The sequence below is a fragment of the Prionailurus bengalensis genome, chromosome D3 (assembly GCF_016509475.1).
Source record: "Prionailurus bengalensis isolate Pbe53 chromosome D3, Fcat_Pben_1.1_paternal_pri, whole genome shotgun sequence".
Taxonomy (NCBI): domain Eukaryota; kingdom Metazoa; phylum Chordata; class Mammalia; order Carnivora; family Felidae; genus Prionailurus; species Prionailurus bengalensis.
In genome coordinates this window covers 29797449-29818082 of record NC_057356.1, presented here as the reverse complement: position 1 = coordinate 29818082, position 20634 = coordinate 29797449, and the positions used below count along the sequence as shown (strand labels likewise).

At 53.3% G+C, this 20634-nt stretch overlaps 1 protein-coding gene across 2 annotated transcripts in view; it reads left to right on the top strand.

Annotated features, from left to right (window-relative positions):
- Positions 1–18204, top strand: part of PPM1F (protein phosphatase, Mg2+/Mn2+ dependent 1F) — a 29924-nt gene extending 11720 nt beyond the window's left edge. For both annotated transcript variants that reach the window (XM_043558227.1, XM_043558226.1), the window contains exons 4-8: positions 4404–4606; positions 5276–5464; positions 8452–8595; positions 12771–12864; positions 14034–18204. In XM_043558227.1, coding sequence (XP_043414162.1) covers positions 4404–4606; positions 5276–5464; positions 8452–8595; positions 12771–12864; positions 14034–14386 — 983 coding nt within the window. In that variant the 3' untranslated portion in view covers positions 14387–18204. The remainder of the gene's footprint in view (positions 1–4403; positions 4607–5275; positions 5465–8451; positions 8596–12770; positions 12865–14033) is intronic.
- The last annotated feature ends 2430 nt before the right edge of the window (positions 18205–20634 follow it).

Here is a 20634-nt window from a genome sequence, read left to right as displayed (position 1 = left end):
CCCAAGGGGGATATATTCCAAGACCACCAGGGGAGGCCCGAAACCGCAAATGGTACCAAACCCTATACATTCTGCATTTTTTCCTATACACACATACCTATGAGCACTTGAATTTATAAACTAAGCACAGTAAGAGATTAACAACAATAGCTGATACTCAGTTATAACGATATGCTGTCATAAAAGTGGTATGAGTGTGGTCTTTCTCTGAATATCTTACTGTACTATACTCGCCTTCTTGGTGTTGGTGTGAGATAATTAAATGCCTACATGATGAGATGAAGTGGGTGAATGACCTGGCATTACAGGGTAGCGTTAGGTCACTGTCGACCTTCTGACGATACATCAGGAGGAGGATCATCTTCCAGACCACAGTTGACTGCCTGTACTGAGACTGCGGAAGGCAAGCAGATGGGAGCGGGAGACTACTGTACAATTTACTGATTCTGTCTCTTTATGTATTGCATATAATTACTTCCATCAGGTCACGCATTTATTACCTATGTTACTTTAAGCTTAGCATTAGCACGAGCATTGAGGACAAACCAAGAACAGGCCGGGGAGAAAGAGGAAAACCATGTGGCCTCTCGCTTCAGCAGGTGCCAAGCCCTCAGCCGTGTGCCCTGCCTTTTCCCTGGCTCCCTGCCCACGTTCCATCCCAGCATTGCCTCGCCTTCCTGCCTGGGAGCTGCGGGAGACCGAGGCCCACAGTGACAGGCAGCCATTGTCCTCTGCAAAGCCTGCAGGCACACAGCCCCACAAAGGGAGTGCCCCACCCAAGAGTCCCGGCGGGAAACCAGCGCCACCTGCTGGCAGGAAGGCCCCAGGCGGTGGCTGGCACCCGCAGCGCCCTACACCTGGGGGTTCCCGCAGGCCAGTGAAGGAGGGAGGGGCCCATGTAGGAGGAAATCACAGACTGCCCCCACCCTCCACGCAGGCCTGGGCCTGTGGTCTTGATCAGCTATCCCTGTCACTGGAGCAGAACATTGTTAAGTCTATCATTTCGAAGCCATTCATGCAAAATTGGCATCATGGCAGGTGTTATAAGCATCACTGCTCAAGGACAGAGATATGATTAAGACCTCTGTAGCTGTGTCAGGTGGGAACGCCAGCCAGCCCCTCCCCAGTGAGCAGGTCCTATGGGCGCCTGGATGAGGCCCTCAGCCAGACAAGCAGGCATCTCCTGCCAGTGGCATCAGGAGTCTGTGAGCCAGCCGAACCTCCCATTGCTTATCCATTGCTTATCGTTGTCAGTGGTAATTGCCTTTGCTTAAGCTGAGATTCAAGTTCAAACACGCTGACGGAAATGATAGGACAACCTAAGGCAAGAGGGTACACGGTGCCCTGTGCCTCCCTGGGTGTCTCAGGCCTAATAAAAGCAGAGCCCAGAGGGGGAAGAAAGGAGCCCAACAGCTCAGGTAGTCATACGAGCATAGCCATCTGCAGAGGAGAGAAGGAGGAGACTGGGGGAGGCGGCACTGTGCAGTCCAGCTGAATGACGGTCCTGACTTGTTGGCAGGGGGTTCACTGGGCCAAGTGCATGTGGACCTGTCTTCCCTGAGCTGAGCCTTCCTGTACCCACAGCCCCTCAGTCCAGTCCTGATGGTCTCCCGTTTCTTGCCAGACACCTGAATGGCCCTTGTGTCCTGGGTATGGTGGCAGTGGCCAGTTCTAGACACCCCCGCCTTGGTGCATGGATTCCCTCAGATGTGTCTTCCCGTAGCTTCTTGTGCTCTCAGACTCTCTCTGCCCCCCACCTTGTCTCTGCCTCTCTTTTTCTTCTATAGCCACTGCCTTTGGGCAGGAGCTCTTCTCCAACACCCCAAGTCCTATACGTGTGACCTGCAACACTCCTCAGTCTGCCCTCAAACCCCCCCTCCCCAGGTGACTGGCTCTGACTCACCTGTACCTGCTGCATGTACCTGGGCCAGCAGGAGTCCCAGGAGGGCTTTACATGTGGAAATGAACAGAGTCTCTGAGGCATGTCACCTGAGGTTTCCTTGGGACCTGTTCCTTGTTAATCTTTTCTTTAGAAAACAGGTTTAGATAGGATTTTTTTTAATGTTTATTTATTTACCTTGAGAGAGAGAGCAGGAGGGGCAGAGATAGAATCCCTGCGTTGTGAGGGAAGAGCCCAACAAGGGGCTCAGTACCATAAACCATGAGATCATGACCTGAACCAAGTCGAGCACCCAACCAAGTCAGCCACTGAGCCTCCGCCCCCACTTTTTTTTTAAGCCATGTTGTAGAAGCTGTTACCTGTTGCTGCATAACAAATTCTCCCAAAATTTAGTGGCTTAAACATTTATTATCCCATAGTTTCTGTGGGTCTGGAATTTGGGAGCAGCTGAGCTGGTGGTTCTGGCCCAGGGTCTCTCAGGAGATCGTGGTCACGAGCTGACAACCAGTGGGGGCAGAAGTTCCATTTCCAAGGTGGTTCAGTCACTTGGCTATTGGCAGGAGGCCTCAGTTCCTTACCATGTGGACCCTCCACAGGGCTTCTTGAGGATCCTCACAGTATGGCAGCCGGCTTCCCTCAGGGCCAGTGATTCACCAGGACACAGAGAGAGAGAGACACAGACAGACAGGGAGAGGGAGAGCATGCAAGGTGGGAGCTACAGTGTCTCTTAGGAAGCTGTCATGGTCACTTCCATTTTATTCTGTTTACTAGGAGCAGGTCACTAAGGCCCATGCTTGAGGGGAAGGAAACCGGGCTCCCAATCAAAGCATCAATGAATTTATGGACATATTTTGAAACGATTACTAGGGCTAACACTTGTCATGGAAAATTGAAAAGGCACTAAGAAAGCATTCTTAAGAAAAAAACCTCACAGGCAGAGCTACCACCTGCAGACAACCACTGCTGACATTTTGATTGTATGCCTTTCCTGCATTTTATTTTCCGAGTCCAAGCAGCTAAAGGCTTTTTCATGTCCTCACAATCAAACTGTATGTGGGATTTTCTGTTCTCTTTTTCTCATTTCCTTAATATCATGACATAAGCATTTTACGTGCTCACACACTCTAAAAGGCCATTTTTGTTTTACACTGTAATTATTTTCCATTAAATTTTATTTTGAGATAACCGTAGCCTCACATGCAGTTGTAAGAAATAATACAGAGGGAATCGCCTGGGTGGCTCAGTCAGTTAAGCATCCAACTCTAGATTTTGGCTCAGGTCATGATCTCACTATTCGTAGGTTCGAGCCCTGCATTAGGCTCTGCGCTGTCAACACAGAGCCTGCCTAGGATCCTCTCTTTCCTTCTCTCTCTGTCCCTCTCCGGCTTGTGCTCACTCACACACACTCTCTCTCTCTCAAAATAAATAAAAGAATAACCATCAAGCCATCATTATTAAAAGAAAAAAAAAAAAAGAACACAGAGGGATTCCATGCATTCTTTACCCAGTCCCTCCACAATGGTAACATCTTGAAAAAACTATATTTAAGTATCACAACCAAGATCTTGACATAGCCAAGATACAGAACAGTTTCATCCTATGAGGATCCCACATTACACTTTATGGCCACCCTAATACCCCATGCCCTGTCCCTAGTCCTGACAACCATTAATCTCTATTTCTATAATTTTGTCATTTCAAGAATGCCTATGAATGGAATCATAGAATACGTAAGTTTGGGGATAGGCTTTTTTCACTCCACATACTTCTCTGGAGATCCATCCGGGTTTCTGTGACCTGCCAATAGCTCCTTCCTTTCTTTCCTGCTGCGAGCAGTATCCCATGGCATGATGTCCTGAAATTTACCCACTCACATGGTGAAAAACATCTGGGCCATTTCCAGTTTTCGCCTATTACAGGTGAAGCTGCTGGGAACACTGACTGGGGCTCACAGGTTTTTGTGTGAGCGTAGCTTTAATTTCTCTGGGATAAAAGCCCAGGGCTGCAGTGGCTGGGCCATGTGGCAATTGCATGTTTAGTTGTGAAAATCATGATTAATAGCAGCTTAATTCTTCATCAAGAGAATAGAGTGTAATTTATTCTGTCACTGGATACATAGTGTTTCTAATTAACACGCAATTGTAAATGATTCTTTACTTCATCCTTAAATTGTCCTTGCGTCTCCGGCTATTTCCTTGGGGTGGGCTCCCACGAGTGGAGTTGCTCACTGTGGGACAGGAGGTTCATTCCTGTGCATATTGTCAAACCACACACTGCTCACTGCTGATGACACAGGCTGTCACACATAGTTTACTAGGCTGGTGTGCCTGTTACTAGGCCGGAATGCTCTGGGGGTTCATGGGCTTATGGGGCCTGTGCAAGCCTGTGGTGGGGGCTGTCTGCTGAGCCAACGGGGCCACAGGGAAGGGGTGGCAGGGAGAGCGAGTGGAGCCCAGCTGGTCTGGTTGGTGCTTCCCTAACAGTCTTCTGTTATACCCATCAGTGCTGGATGCCAAGGGCCTGGTGCGAAGTTTCTTTAACCAGCTCTGGGAAGTATGCAGCCAGTGGCAGAAGCAGGTGCCCTCGAGTGCCCAGGTTCCTCAGCGGCAGTGGCTGGTCTCCATCCATGCCATCCGGAATACTCGCCGCAAAATGGAGGACCGGCACGTGTGCCTTCCTGCCTTCAACCAGCTCTTTGGCCTGTCTGTGAGTGCTCCACCTCTAGTCTTCCACCTCCTGGCCCCCAAGCAGAACAGCCTAGGAGGCCTTGTGCAGGGGGTGGGGGCCACCTGGGGTTCCCATCAGAGCTTCTAGCCAGAGCCGAAGCAGGAGTAACGGCTGTAGCTGTCATCTGAAGGCCAAGGTGCTAGGTGAGGCAGAGCACTTCCCAGGAGGTCTGAGAGACCCGATTCATCGTCCCATCAGTCCTATTCATTGTCCCATCGTCTGGCTTCTGGGCCAGACCAACCGTGGCCACCTTGCTTTCCCAGCTAAGGGACTGAGGAAGGGGAATGGTCTGCCCAAATCTGTTATAAGGGGAAAGCCCCAGGATTCTCTCATTTGCCCCAGACTCACAGTTACTGGGCTCTGCTCTATCTCCAGCACTGGGAGCCGCTGGTACATCGCACCTCATTTTATGCTCCAGCAACTCAGTATAGAAGGTGAAACCAACTCCAGAGAGTTGTCCTTTTCCAAATCTTCCAGTTCCTAATGCTTGAGTCAGGTTGACCTATCTGATGGCAGAGTCCATGCTGATTCTTCCAGACCCACCCCAGTCAGCACCTGGACTCTACCCCCAGACAAAGCCTCTGGCCAGGTCACACACAGCCTTGGTCAGGGCAAAGTCAGTGTGATTCCCACTGCATTCCCTACCAGGACCCCGTGGACCGAGCCTACTTTGCTGTGTTTGATGGCCATGGAGGGGTGGACGCTGCAAGGTATGCTGCTGTACATGTGCACGCCAACGTGGCCCACCGGCCGGAGCTGCCCACAGACCCCGCGGGAGCCCTCAGAGAAGCCTTCCGGCACACAGATGAGATGTTCCTCTGGAAAGCCAAGCGAGAGGTGAGAACCAGTGAATGGGCCTCATGTGCAGTTTGGGGCCAATAGCCATTAGCATCAGAGAGACCCAGCCCTTGCCGAAGGAAGGAAATCAAAGCGATTGGTGGTGTCAGAAGGTCCTCACTAGAGGCGCCTGGGTTGGGCATCCAGCTTCTGCTCAGGTCAGGATCTCATGGTTCTTGAGTTCTAGCTCCACATTGGGCTCAGCTGACAGCTGGGAGCCAGGAGCTTGCTTCAGATTCTGTGTCTCCCTCTCTCTGCCCCTCCCCTGCTCACACTCTGTCTCTCTCTCTCTCAAATATAAATAAAACATTTTTTAAAATTATAAAAAAAAAAAAAGAAGGTCCTCACTAAACTCTGTTGGCAATCAAATCACTTCATTCTTATGGTAAAAAGGGGGCTTGTTTTCCATTTGAATAAAAGCCGCATAAAGCATGCATCTGGTCTTGCATGCCTGGCCCCACTGGTGGGTGTGCAGGCCTCACAGGGAAGGTCAGTCTATTTTAAAATGTGCCAAGGATTCTCTTTTAATCAGGGATGGCAAGGTGACAGGCACAAACACCTGCCTTGGAAGAAGAGTTTTATTATTTACAGTGCCCAAGAGGAGACATCACACCATGCAAGGCCATGGGGGGGGGGGGGGGACGCCAGGGTTGGTCGGGAGGCAGAGGGAGAGAGCACAGCATGACTGGAGCCTTTGCTCTGGCCTCACAGGAGGGCCTGGATGAGGCAGAGCAGGCAAGTCACAAGTTTGGATGGTTTGAATAACCTGATGGGCTCTGGACTACAGACAGGGGCAGTCCCCAGCCATCCAGGCCAGGGGAAGCAGCCTGATGGGAGAAACAGAGGAGATGGTTGAGGAAGTGGGTTCAGACCAGCTGGCTCATACATGAAGGTTGCATCCCTGGGGGAAGACATTTCCTGTCCTGGGACAGGCACTCTTTAGAATTAGCAAGTACCCCAGTTTGTCAAAGCATGAGAAAATACAATATGGGGTGCCTGGGTGGCTCAGTCTGTTGAGCATCTAACTTTGGCTCAGGTCATGATCTCATGGTTAGCAAAGAGCCAGCAAAGAGCCTGAAGAGCTGCCAGCAAAGAGCCTGAAGAGCCTGCTTCAGATCCTTGGTCTCTCCCTCTGTCTCTGCCCTTCCCCCCGCTTGTGTGTGTGTGTGTGCGCGCGCGCGCGCGCGCTCTCTCTCACAAAAATAAACATTTTTTAAAAATTAAAAAGAAAGGAAAATACAAAAAATAAAGCCCATGATTAATACCTTCCCTTGCTCACCCAGGCAGAGTCTTGGCAAGCTGCTGGTGTCCACTGGGTATATTCTTTCTTTGGGAATTAGAACCGTGTAGGGGTGAGGCACTTGTTTCTGAAAGAAGCCATCCAGCCCCTCCTCTGTGAACTTAACCACCCACTGAACCTTACGTGCAGAATGCAGAAATTCTGTGGGGCCCTCCTAGCAGCCCCATGAGGTAGCTACTAAAATTTTGTCCATTTTAGACTTGGAGAAACTGAGGCTGAGAGAGCTTAAAGGATGTGCCCCAGTTGACATGGCTCGTAGGGAGACTTAGAAGGGGGTATACTGTCCTCAGACACTCTAAGCACGGGCCTCAATGGAAATCAGCAAAGCCATACTTTACATCTTTTTTTTTTTTAGTTTATTTATTTTTTTTATTTAAAAAAATTTTTTTATGTTTATTCATTTTTGAAAGAGAGAGACAGAGCACAAGCAGGGTTGGGGCAGAGAGAGGTTGGGGGGGGACGCAGAATCTGAAGCAGGCTCCAAGCTCTAAGCTGTCAGCACAGAGCCTGACGTGGGGCTCGAACTCACGAACCGTGAGATCATGACCTGAGCCGAAATCTGATGTTCAACCGACTGAGCCACCCAGGCGCCCCCTTTTTTTAGTTTTTTAATGCTTATTTATTTTTGAGAGAGAGAGACACAGGGCATGAGTGGGGGAGGGGCAGAGTGAGAGGGAGACACAGAATCCAAAGCAGGCTCTAGGCTCTGAGCTGTCAGCACAGAGCCCGACGTGGGTCTCAAACTCACAGCCCGTGAATTCATGACCTGAGCAGAAATTGGACACTTAACTGACTGAGCCACGCAGGAGCCCCCAGACTTTGCATCTTTTTTTTTTTTTTAATTTTTTTTTTTAACGTTTATTTATTTTTGAGACAGAGAGAGACAGAGCACGAATGGGGGAGGGGCAGAGAGAGAGGGACACACAGAACTGGAAGCAGGCTCCAGGCTCTGAGCCATCAGCCCAGAGCCCAACGCGGGGCTCGAACTCACAGACTGTGAGATCATGACCTGAGCTGAAGTCGGACGCTTAACCGACTGAGCCACCCAGGTGCCCCCAGACTTTGCATCTTAACAGAAAACCATACAGCATCTAAAACTACAAAGTGGGAGCCTGGTGCAAAGCTGACATGCCTCAGACCTCCTGGTCACTGTCACCTATGGGAGGTGAGGAAGGCCCTGGAGCTCTGGGCCACCTCCCAAAATAACGATTCACTGAAGCAAGTATTTAAATTAAGTGTATTATTAATTTAAGATAGCTGAATTGGGATGAAATTGACACATAATAAATTGCACATATTACAAATATACAGTGTACAGTTGGTTCAATAAAAATAAAGTGTACAATTGGATAGGTTTTAGCATTTGTCTACAATAACGGATGTACCCATCACCCCCAAAGAATTTCTTCCCGGCCTTTGTCACCCCACCCTCCCCAGACAACCACTCTGCTTTCAGACGTAATAGACGATAGAGCTTGTGTTTTCCAGAGTTGTAGATAAGCAGGACCACACAGGACGTGCTCTCCTGTCATGCAGCATAACCCTTAGGAGACTGACTGTGCCCTGTGTACTTCTGGAGTCTGTTCCTTTTATCTGACTTAGCACTATTGCAGAAGTCGTTCAGTCTGGACAGGATTGGGCCCACAGTGCCAGCACATGGCTCACCCTCAGCCCTCTCTCCCTTCAGCGGCTGCAGAGTGGCACCACGGGTGTGTGCGCTTTCATTGCGGGAAAGACCCTGCACGTTGCCTGGCTCGGGGACTCCCAGGTCATCCTGGTGCAACAGGGACAGGTGGTGAAGCTGATGGAGCCGCACAGACCTGAGCGACAGGTAAGGGGCTCCCTCCCTCCATGCCTGGGTCATCCCCGGCCCCGATCGTGCTGGACTGCTCGGGTTAGTGTATGGTCAGGTAGGCAAGGAAGCAAGAGGGGCCCTGCACCGTCTTCGTAGGGAGATCCTGGTGTTCCTCCAGAGGGAGGGTCCTTCTGCCTGAGTCAAGTGGCCAGGGGTTTGTCTGTTGGCAAACAGGATTTGTCTGTTGGCGGAGGGGTCCCCTCCCTAAAGTTGGGGCATTAATAGCCAAGAGTCCCATGTAAGCCCTTCTCACCACAGTGACATGGAGCCCAGAGCTGCAGAGGAGAGGCAGCCCAGGAAGTGGGGTCAAAGTGCAGGGTCCTGCACTTTGTGCATGTGGGCAAGGGGCGGCTGGCCACCTGGGCTGTGGGGGTGGAGGGCTCCAGGGAGGAGGTGATGCTAAGCCAAGGTCAGAAGGACCTTGGGGCTTCACTGGGTAGAGGCTACACTGGGATCCTGAAGTCACTCAACTGTCTGAGCCTCAGGGTCCTCATCTGGATCTAAGGCTGACATTCCTCCTTGGACCACATCTCACAAAGGTGTCCAGTCTGTCTGTCTCTGTAGGATGGTGGGAGTTTGCATACTGGGAAATGCCCGGGAGCCCTGTCCCTGCTCTGCTTTCCCCACATGTACAGGCCTCCACATCAGCACAGAAAATGCCCCCACCTTCCACAGGGCAATGCAGAGCCCCATCTGTCCGCCATCCTGTGCATGGACATTGAGATTTCTTCAGTCTTTTTCTTTTTCTTTTTTTTTTTTTTTTTAACATTTATTTATCTTTGAGAGAGAGCAGGGGAGGGGCAGAGAGAGGGATATACAGAATCTGAAGCAGGCTCCAGGCTCCTAGCTGTCAGCACAGAGTGCAATGTGGGGCTCAAACTCATGAGCCATGAGATCATGACCCGTGCCAAAGTCGGACGCTTAACTGACTGAGCCACCCAGGCGCCCCGAGATTTCCTCAGTCTTTTTCATGCTAAAGTCCACACGGCACTAGATGACTTTGCATAGCGTTGCATTGTTCTGGGTCAAGTATGTTAATAGAACGGTTCCTAGGAATGGAGGGATGAGTCAGGGCACTCCCATTTACAGTCTTGGCACTTTTGCCACACTGCCCTCCTCAGGCTGTATGTCCTCTGGCCATAGCCCCACCGACAGTCTGAGAGGAAGGAAAGTGGTTATTCAGTTTGCATTTCTCTTACAGTATGAGGCCGAGCATCTTCTCAAACACTTAAGATCATTTACGTTGCCTTCTGTGAGAACCCTTCATTCTTGTCCTTTGCCCATTTGTCTCCTGACCTGTTGCTATTTTTCTTATCAATTTGTAGGCATCTGTTATACACCAGGGAGGTCAGCTCCTTGTCTGCAGGGTGATTTGCAAGTTGCCCCCTGCTTTGTCTTTGTTTATGGGCTTCTGCCTTGTAGACATGTTGGTTTTTATGTAACTGAACGGAGCTGTCCTTTTGTGGCTTCTAGATTTGGAAAGCACTGCAAGGGAGTGTCAGGCCGTGATCACCAAAACAGCCAGGAATGACAGCATTCCTTGGCCTCACTGCAGCTCGGTCTGTGCTAAACCTCCTACATACGCCCTCCCTGTCATATAGAGGAGAGAACTGAGGCTCAGAGAGGTTAAGTAACTTGCCCAGAGCATACCGCCGGGAAGTGGCAGGTGTCCTGTGTCTCTCCACTGCCACTGCAGCACTGGGGCATTCGGCACCTGCTCCCTGGTGGACCCTCCTTCCCTGAGATGGGCAGTCAGGTGAAATGCTGCCTAAGTGAGGACTAGCTGCAAGCCTCTGCTCGGGGTGCCTCGCCTGCTCCTGCCCACCCTCATCCCTACAAGCTTGGCGTCCTGTGCCTCCTCTGCAGCCCGGTGAGGACTTTTCTGGCAGTGTCTCCCCAGCACTGCCTGAGCCCTGCAGAATGACACCACAGCAAAGATCACAGACTGACAGCCATGCTGAGTCCTGGCTCCACCCTTTCCAAGCCTTGAGTGCCTTGTCTGTGAAATGGGGTTCCCAGGAGATAAGAATGGGGTGTCCTGGTGCACATGGGGTGCTGGGACCACAGCCGGCATGGGAGAAGCCTGCCAAAGTGTCTGTTCTTTCATTGATCTGCACCCTACATGGCTACAGAGACTAGATTCCAGGGCCCTCTTGGCCCCTGCCAGCCCCTCCCGGCTAATGAGCCCTGTGATCCCAAGCTTAGCCTGTCACCCACACCCTTTGAAAAGTCATCAAAGACTGGCTCAAAGGTCTCCCACGAAAAATAACCACCATCACACTTGTCACGAGAGTGGGAAACTAGTAACAACCTAGTGAGCCACAGTGAAGGGCAATAAGGGTCTGGCAGCTGCTGAAACCGGCTCTGAGGCACATGTGGGGACTGCATGGCACTCTGCCTTGTTCTGCTGCTGTCTGGACAGAGCCTTGCTGCCACTGGATTCAGTTCAGGCCAACAAACAGTTACCACCTACCGTGCACAGGACACTTTGCTGAGGCAGTGAGCCTTCCAGCACCTCTCAGACTAACGGGCAGCTGCAAGCCACAGTACTTGGGCAAAGTGTTGGGAGATGTGGAAGAGGGAAATGAGCAGGAAGGAGGCATACAGCCCAATCCTGATGGCAGGTGGGACCCCAGCAGGCCAGGGGTGGAGTCCAGGAGGAAAGGGCAGGTTTAGCCAGGACCAGCCACTGAGAGACCGAGGGCTCCTGCTCCTGTGTCAGGAGGAACTTCACAAGGAATTACTAGAAGCTTCTAGAATGGTCAGACCACCAGAGGGCAAGGTGAGAGCTGGGTCACAAAAGAGGCTGCTGCAGTCACCTGTCCAGCTATGGGGAGGAGGACCTGTCTGGCAAGGCAGCATCAGGAGGGATGGAGAAGAATCCAGGCTTTTGAGGATGGGGAAAGGGCCTTACACTTCTAAGAGGTTGGTGATGCCATTAGCCAGGGGCGCTGGGGGCCAGGGAGGACAGGGTGGGGTGTTCCCTGTGAGTGCAGAGTCTGGAGGGATGGGTAGGATATCCTGTGATGACAGGCAGAACCGGGAACATGGGCCTGGGGGCTGCATGCTCACAGAGCTGAGACGTGTGTGAGAGCGAGCATGTGGCAGGAGAGTGGGCCTATCCTGTCAGAAGTAGGGAGGTGGGGAGCACAGCAGAGGGGAAACCCAGCAGGAGAGCCTAGGGGTGGCCGAAGCACAGTGCAGGGCACGATACCTCTGCAGCTGACCTCAGTGCCAGCCAAGCCCAGGGGGAACTGACCACTGCCTGGGCAATGTGCAGGTGAGCGAGACCACTCAGTCAGGGGGCAGAAGGGAGGCCGGAGGGCCATGAGGGGAAATGGCTGGACAGGGCAGCCTCACGGAAGTGGGGGCCCAGGGGCCCAGCTGTGCAGAGCCTTGTATTCCAGGTCGAGTGGGAAATGGCCATTGATGGGAACCCACTTGGCCACCGGCTCTGGGCTCAACCTTGGAGAAGCTGTTCAGGCTGGTGGAGAGGATACGGTAGGAGGACAGCTGAGGGGCCTGGTTCAGGTTTCATCCAATCCTGCCAGGTGGCCACGTGTAGCACAGGCTTGGGCTCGTCCCAGCAGCTTGCAAGGAAGAAAGTATTCCCAAGTGAAAGGTGAGACAGCTTGGGGGGGATGGTCAGGGGGTCGGTGACTATGGATGGTCTGGCTGTGTTCACCCTATAACTGAGGTAGCCCTTGCTGCAACTGAAGGACGTCTAGGTTATTCATGGTTTCCTGCGGTTCCACTAACGCCTCATCTGGGCGTTGTTTGAGAATCGCAGCCCCCAGCACTTAGAAACCAGCTCAGCTCAGGGCACTTGGGTGGCTCAGTCAGTTTAGCATCTGACTTTGGCTTGGGTTATCATTTCACGGTTCTTGGCTTCGAGCCCCGCATTGGGTTCTGTGCTGACAGCTGGGAGCCTGGAGCCTGCTTCAGATTCTGTGTCTCCCTCTCTCTCTGCCTCTCTCCTCTGCTTGCGCTCTCTCTCTCTCTCTCTCCCTCCCTCTCTCTCTCTCTCTCTCTCTCTCAAAAATAAATAAACATTAAAAAAGAAGAAACCAGTTCAGCTCCACTCAGGCAGCAGCACCTGGCACCCTTCCCCACGAGTGCACCCCAGCCCCCACTCTGGCTGTCCCCCACAGGATGAGAAGGAGCGTATTGAAGCGCTGGGCGGCTTTGTGTCTCACATGGACTGCTGGAGAGTCAACGGGACCCTGGCCGTGTCTAGAGCCATCGGTAAGGAGACGGGAGACAGGGGGCAGGAGACAAAGGCCTCATGCGTGAGGCCCAGGGGCTCACATAGCTGTTGGGGACAGCAGCATCCTGTGCTGATAAAGCACCTGTGGTCTGTGGGGCCGTGGAATCAGACTGAGGAGCCTCTGGTAAATTGAGAGAGTGCAGGTGCAGACACCTTAGAAACTTCTATCTCACACAAATAATCACAGAAGTTAACCCTTACGTGATTATCTCCTCATTAAAACAGTTCCCCAGAAAAACCTACCAGGAGGTCCTTGGTTAACTACTGTATGTGCTGAAAGGTCATAAATGAGGATTGTCCTCCCCTCCCCCATTCATGCTGATGATTCCTTTTTCTATCTTTAAAAAAAAAAAAGAAAAGCAGCCCCCTCTCCCCACAATCCTGTTTTCTCAGCATCCTACAGCTGCTGGGCCTCACTCTGGGCTCCGCATCCACACTGCTGCCCCCAATTACCTAGGCAACACTCCATTCCTGCTAACCCCCTCGGGGTGACATGTCTCCTCCCAACCTCCGGACACACGCCATCCTATCCTTAAGGCCGCCTGCGGTGCCTGCCTTATAGCCCTTCCCCCTGCTGCTGCTGCCTATTGGGTCTCTGGCACATCCGGGTGCGGAGGCAGCAGGATGGGCTTCTCCAAAAGTGGAAGCTCCTTAAAAGGAGGGGGACACCCTAGGCAGTTCTGTGTCAGCGGTGTGGTCTGGTGCACACCCCTGGGCAGGAGCAGAAGGAGGGGGATCAGTGGTTCTGGGCAGTTTGTGAGGAGGGGGAGGTGGTTTCGAGTCGCACTTTAAAGGTAAAGCCACCAGGACTTGCTAACAAATTGGATGTGGGCCCTCAGGGAGAGGGACCTGGGGGAAAGGGAACCTGCAGACCTGAGTATAAGGGAGGAAAAGTGAGGTCCTTTACCTCAGTCATCCCCTCTCTCGGGCTCGGCTCCACTGGAAGTGAAAAGGCTGTTTTGTAGAGCTGACCTCTGGTCTGGCTGGGTTCTAACTCTGCACCCAATAGGTCTGCCACATTGCCCTTAGCACCACATGAAACTATCCAATTTCACTGGTGAACACGGGCGTCGGAAGAGGGTGGCCACAGTGAGGCCCCGGGCCTGGCTGGACTTGGCAACAGGAGGCCTTTCTCTCCTGTGCCCAGGGGACGTCTTTCAGAAGCCCTACGTGTCAGGAGAGGCCGACTCAGCCTCCTGGGAGCTGACAGGCTCTGAGGACTACCTGCTGCTGGCCTGTGATGGCTTCTTCGATGTCGTCCCCCACCAGGAGGTCGCGGGCCTCGTCCAGAGCCACTTGGTCAGGGAGCAGGGCAGCGGGCTGCAGGTTGCTGAGGAGCTGGTGGCTGCAGCCCGGGAGCGGGGCTCCCACGATAACATCACAGTCATGGTGGTCTTCCTCAGGGACCCCCAAGACCTGCTGAAGGGCAGGGCCCAGGGGGTAGGAGACGTGCCCACTGGCCTCGCAGAGCCAGGGACCGATGCTCCACAGAGACGCTAGGAGGTGCAGGCTCCCTGCCCCTACCCCGTAACCCTCCCCCTCAGATGCCTTAGGACCCGACAGGTGATGGTGGACAGTGGGTGCCACCCTCACAGTGCTTTCCCAGGGCCCCAAGTCTCCCGTGCTGCTTGCATTGGCCCATCCTGGTGGCTGTGGAACTGGACTGGGTGGTGGGGGATGTGCCCTGCTCGGACAGGCAGTGGGATGGCCTTGTTCTCTGAAGGAGGCCTAGGGAAGAGACCTCACCAAAGAAAAGACGACCCAAGAAGTGGAGCAGCTCTTGCTCCCAGCCCCATCAGGTAGGGGGCTCAGGTGGGGACCACAGCCAGACCAAAGATGCTGGGCATGTGCATGGGGCAGCAGGATGCTGCATGAGTCCCCAGGCAGACCCAGGAGCCACGGACATTTCCAAGTGCGACCTGGGTGTCCAGCACAGGTTTCTCACTTGCTCCTCACTGGCCGCCACTGGGAGGCTCGTCTCCGCTGACGCACCTGGCCTCCCGAGCCAGCTTCCCAAATTGGGGAGAACGGAGCACCAGGGACCTGGTCTGCAGTGAATGCTCACAGCCCCCAGCCTCCCTGGTTCCCTCCCGTCCCGCACACACCCAGTGAGAGGAAGGTCAGAATGACGACGAGGTGTGTGTCTTCAGTTTGTGGTCTTTTTTTTTTTTTTCCAGGACAGTCGAACTCAGAAGCAGTATTTCAGGTTTTTGTCTTTGTTTTGTCAGTGCCAAGGTGACCTGTTGTGTCATGTAACTTAAGCAGAGCTTAGCATTTATTTTATTCTTGGAAACCTTAAGTATTGATTTTTTTTTTTTTTTGGAAGAAACTTCTTTTGCAGTATTACTGAATTTTTTTTCCTAAATCAGGATTGAAGCAAACACTTTTCCAGGTGGTGTTAATAAGCCATTCAAGTGCCTTAAACAGCTTTAGGTGAGGCTAGAACCGCCGGGCCTGGGATGGATTCTACTAGGCATGTTTAAGTTTTTACAAGAGCAGGATTTATTTTGTTATAGTGGCATGATTTCAGCTAGAATTCTTCCCACTCCACCTCCTTTCTGCCCCTTTGTGATGCGATTTGCTGCTGACAGCAAAGCAGCTGAAAGAGCATGAGCTATGCTGCACAGCCTGGGCCAGACCTAGGGGCTCTGGGAGTTCAGGGTGACCATGGCACCTCCCCCAGCCTCCCTACGCACCTCAGTCCTGCTGCCCATGTCTCTGGCTGGTCCCCAGGCTGAGGAACTGAGCTCCATGAGCAGGCTTCTCATTTGACTGGAATGTCCTAGAACGTCTCGTGTTGGTAATCGAATTGGTTTCCTTGGGAAACACACTTACGAGGCCTTGGCAAGTCTGGAGGCAGCCTGGGGGGGTTCTGGCTCTGTTTGGAGTCTGTCCATCCACCTGCTCCACAGCTCCCCAAGCCCCTCCTCCTGTTTCTTGCCCACCATGGCGGCGCCCTCTGTTACCTTGCTTTGCCCACAGCCTGACCACCTGGGGGAGAGCTCTACGTTCCCTAGCATGCCCTGGGCAGGTGAGGCTCAGAAGCCACGAAGCTTGGGTGACTCGGGCTACTCACATCCAGTGAGGCAGATATAGCATGTGTGTTGAGCTAGAAGTGGCAGGGCTGGGTGAAGAGTCCGGCAGAGAGGGGTCTCTGTGGGAGGACCCAGGCCTACAGGTCTGGGAAGAGCAGTGGGTGGCTTTGGAGGCTCATGGAGAATGTCACTGGGAGGTGGGCAGCAGGAGAAAGCTTGGCACTGTGTCCCCCAGGCCAGAATCCACCTGCAGTAGCAAGGCTCCAGGAAGGTGGGAGCTGGGAGAGCCTTGGCGGCACTCATCAGCCCGGGGAAGGGCAGACTTGGTAAGAGCCACCCCCTGAGGCCCGAGGGCTGTGCAGCAGGGAGGGTGGGAGCCAGCTTTGGGCAGGCAGGGGGGCAATGGGGGATGCCGCCCACAGGCTCAGCACTCACCCCTACTCTCACCGCAGGGATGAAGAAGCCAAGATGATGTGGTCAGTGCCATGCTCAAGGGCTCGTGACAGAAAAAGTATCTTAAATGTGGTCACCGCAGTTCAGAGAAGGTTTGGTGGGAGCCAACAATGACCTGGTATTGCCGCACTTAATCTGAAGGCCCTGCTGCCTTCTGGGGGCCAGAAGCCCCCTCTTTGGCCCTTCCCAGCGCAGGGCCGACAAGAGGTGGCATGTGGCCCCTACCAGCCTGGCTGCCCCTGAGCATGACCTTAATAGAGGAAAGAGGTGTGGGCTTGTTTTTCTCATTTCTTTGCTAATCTTATTCTGGGATTGCCATCAAGAGTGGGGTTTCACCTTTGGAGTCTGGACTCCCCACGTGGTGGTCTGATTCCTGCCCAGACTCAAGGCTCCACCGGGAGATCTCTCCAGGCTCGTCCCAGTGCCCACCCCTCTCGTCTGTGAGAGGCCCTTGCCATCTGGTGCTGCTCAGCCTTGCCTTGAGGCGGAGGGAGCCCTTGTTCCCACTGCGCAGATGCTGGCTTTGTGCAAGCACCTAGGCATAGAGGTCTCTTCCCTCTTGACCAGGGAGGACTGGGAGCCACTGGGCATCTTCAGCCTCTGAAAGTCCTGGCCCACCTCCTTGTCAGGCCACAGTCCCAAGAAGGCCTCTAGCCAGGACCCCAAGTCTAGAAGCCTCAGTCCCCTTCTCAAATCCCCACTTTGCCACTAGCTCATTATATGAGCTGAGCAAGTCGTTGAGCCTCCTTGGGCCCCCTTTTCTCCTTTATAGGACACAGGGTTGCACGGAATCTGTGCAGCAGATCTTGGAATTTTGGAGGTTTGGGGCCCATCGAGGGCAAGCCTGGCACATCCTGGAGAGCTGCTGCCAGTGCTAAGGGAACCCTCCCCCTCTGCTAGCGGGAGGGGTGGTTAAGTATCATTAGTGTTTATTCTTACAATTAAGTGGGTTGGAAAGGAATGGAGCTACAGTTGCTAGCCGTATATGGAACACAGAAGCTGGAGAGAGGGAGCCCTGCTTTTACAGGTAGAGCTGATCCCAAGCCAGCAGGAGGAGGAGAGGCAGACAGGCTCAGCTGCCTCCCTCTGCAGGTGTGAGGCTGAAGGGCAGGGCACAGCCAGGGTCTCCCTTGCCTTTTAGTCAAGCTCCCAACCTGCTGAAATCCAGAGGCAGATGCATGGCCTCCCTGACCCAGCTTGTCCTCAGCATCCAGGACTAGGAAAGGGGTGTGCTTTACTGGGGACAGTGATGGGGGCAGGCCTCACTGGGGAAGCACAGGCCCTCTGAGGTCCTGAGCCAGCCTTTGGCCACAGTCCTATCTCCCCCTACCCTTTGAAACCAGCATGTGGCCCTCGTCCCTACCCCTATAATGCCAGTTCTGAGTTCCGGCTTGGGTGTCTGGCCACCTCAAAGGTAGTCCCAGGGCTTGGGTCACTGCTCTGGCAGTTCCTAGGCCTGGCCCCAACAAGAGCCAAATGGGCACCTTAAGGGCCTGTGCAAAATAAGCTGTTTTTGGTTTAATTCTGCCTGTAGCCCAAAGGAGGCAGCCCCAGGAGGCCCACGCTTTTCACCGAGGCTCCACAGCTTTGCCAAATGCGCCGAGCTTTGCCATTCACATGCCATGCCAGCCTTGCCAAGGGTTTATTTGTGCGCGTCTCAGCAGGGCTCCTGGGAGAGGTGTTCTCTGCAAGGCGCATCTTGTTCCAAGATGGGACTACTATTTCCCCTGTGTGCAGGGGCAAGTCCCAGGAGAAGAGGGCCAGAAACACAGTCTCTTCCCAGGGGTCACTGTGCTCAAGTGTCAATAAACCACGAGTTTTGAAACCCTGTCACCTGAGTCCTGCCTTCTTTTCTCACCTCTCAGCAGCTGGTGCCTGAGTGTCCAGAGTATGTTTAGGAGCTGCTGGGGTGCTGAGAGACCATCTACCAGTTCTCCCCACAAAGCCAGCAGACTAATTCAGGAGAAAGCCCTGCTAGCCCATGCCCCCCCTCACAGGGGACCTCACACGATTGGGGAGCCCCCAGATGCCTGAAGTGGCCCAAGGACACTGAGGATGAGGACCCCCCTGTGAAAACACTCAGAAGGGAGAAAGCAGGTCAGCATCTGCCAGGTTTCTTGTGCTCCTGGCTGAACTCAGACCCCCAAGGAATAGGAAAACATTCCAAAATGCCTCCATGCAGCCACTGCTGAGCCATGGCCCCAAAATGCTGCCTGAACTCCCCAAAATGTGAGGGGGCACTTGTGCTTCGGGGTTAGTTGGGACCAATTAGCTGGATTGCTGTATCCCCTCCTCCCCTCCAGCCCGGCCTTGGATGCCGAGCCTTTGTCCCCATTTAGGCCTTGCCAGACTAGCTTCTAGTCCCTTCCCAAATCACCCTGAGAGCTTTCCGTGCCCCTCCGGCTCCCAGCCTCATTGCAAGGGAGGCAGCTTTATCTGTCTCAATCATGTCACTGAGAGGGGGCTGGGGCTCCCAACCAGGCCCTGAGCCCCACCCCCCAGCCCCACCTACTCATCCATCTGTCTTCCCCCTGCCCGGTCCCCTCCGCCTCCTTGGAAGCTCCCTGCAGAATCTGCCCAGCAGAACCTCGTTCTTAAGTATATGCTGTCTTGATTGTTCACAAACAAATTGCTTCACGATTCTATATCTCATTGCTATAGCCAGATGGTGGCTCTACACCACCCCCCACCCCACTGTCACTGAGCTTGGGGCCTGGGATAGCACCCTCTCTGGAGCCACAGGGTAGTGGTGGGGGAGACCTGAAGGACTGGACACCAGGCAGGCAGGGATTGAACGGCCTCTGGGGCAGCTGGGTGTCATTCACCTGCCAGACCAGGCCATCATGGTGGCAGGTAGGGGCTGGGGATATCAGCCAGGCTCTCTGCCAGCAGGGAGACAGACCTATACCCAGAAGCCAAGTCTGGCATAGACAACTGCCTCCAGGAATGATGAGAGCAAGGTGGTCAAGACTGGGTCTTGTGCCCAGCGGGTAGAGGCCTCAACCTGGAGAAGCAAGTCCAACAGCCAGCAGAGCCAGGGAGACAGAAACTGGAAGCCATCTAGGAGGGCTGATGACTACCTTGCCCCCAGAGTTCCCCTTAGAGGGTCCCAGAACTCCTAGCTACTTCTTCTGGTCCCACATGGCCCTCCCATTCTCACCAGGCTGGACTGGGGCAGAGAAAGCTAAACCAATCGAGGTCAGGGTGTCAGGCTCACACTCAAAGCCACACTTCATCTTGGGTCTGCTTCTGGGGACTTGGGCCAAAGAAGTCCCAGACATCTGCATGTCCAAGGCCAAGCAGTGGGTATAACCTCAGAGCAGCCCTGGGATTGCTCCAACCTGGGCAGACAGTCCGGGACAAATGCCAGCTCTGGCCACAGCGCAGGGGGCTGTGGTGGCCCCACTGCCCATCCCAGGCAGGCCCCTTAGTCATTATGGCTGTGGCATCAGAGACCACCTCCCCCCCCTCCTCTTCCCTCTCTTCCTCCCCCTCCCCTGTTCCTTCCTGAAATTATAAAAGTAATATGACAACATGACAAAACTTGGGGAAAAAAAGAGATATAACAAGATAACCAAGGTAAGAAACGTTTAGAACTGCAGCTTAGAAAAGAAAACCTCCTGAAAGGAAAGGCACCTTTTTGCCCAGAGAGACGAAAACAATATAGAGTCACTGGAGATGAAACAGATAAAATCCAAGAGCTATAAATCTTAGAGTCCAAGCTGTACGTACACATGATGCAACATGGGACATTTAATGTCTGTTTGCAGCATTTTGTTCTCCGTGAGCCGAGGCCTCACTTCGTGAAGCTGTTTCTCGGCAGCTTCTGCTAACGTTTGGGAGGCCTGGGCCCCAGCCAGCGACATTCCCTTTAATGGCAGCCTCTCCTCAGCCTCGGGTCTCAGCCAGGGTGCCACACACAGGCCACCGCGTGCTGTCCATCTCTCCATGCCTGATCCTGACAGTGCAGCATGCCCAGGTGGGTCATTCCCTGTTCAAAATAAGGAGTATTCAACATAAACACCTTGACAATCAGTGTCAAAGATTTACCACATATGCATATCTCCCCACACACCATTACACTGTTCATCTGGGCTTTTTATGAAAATGGGACATTGCTGTACACATTCTTCACATTTTTGTCACTCAGCATTGTTTCTCCGATTTCATCCATGCTGTGTGGGTCTCTGGCCTTTTGCAGAAACAGCTGCTATGAACATTCTCAGTGGGCCTCCTAGTACCCATATGCAAGAGTTGCTC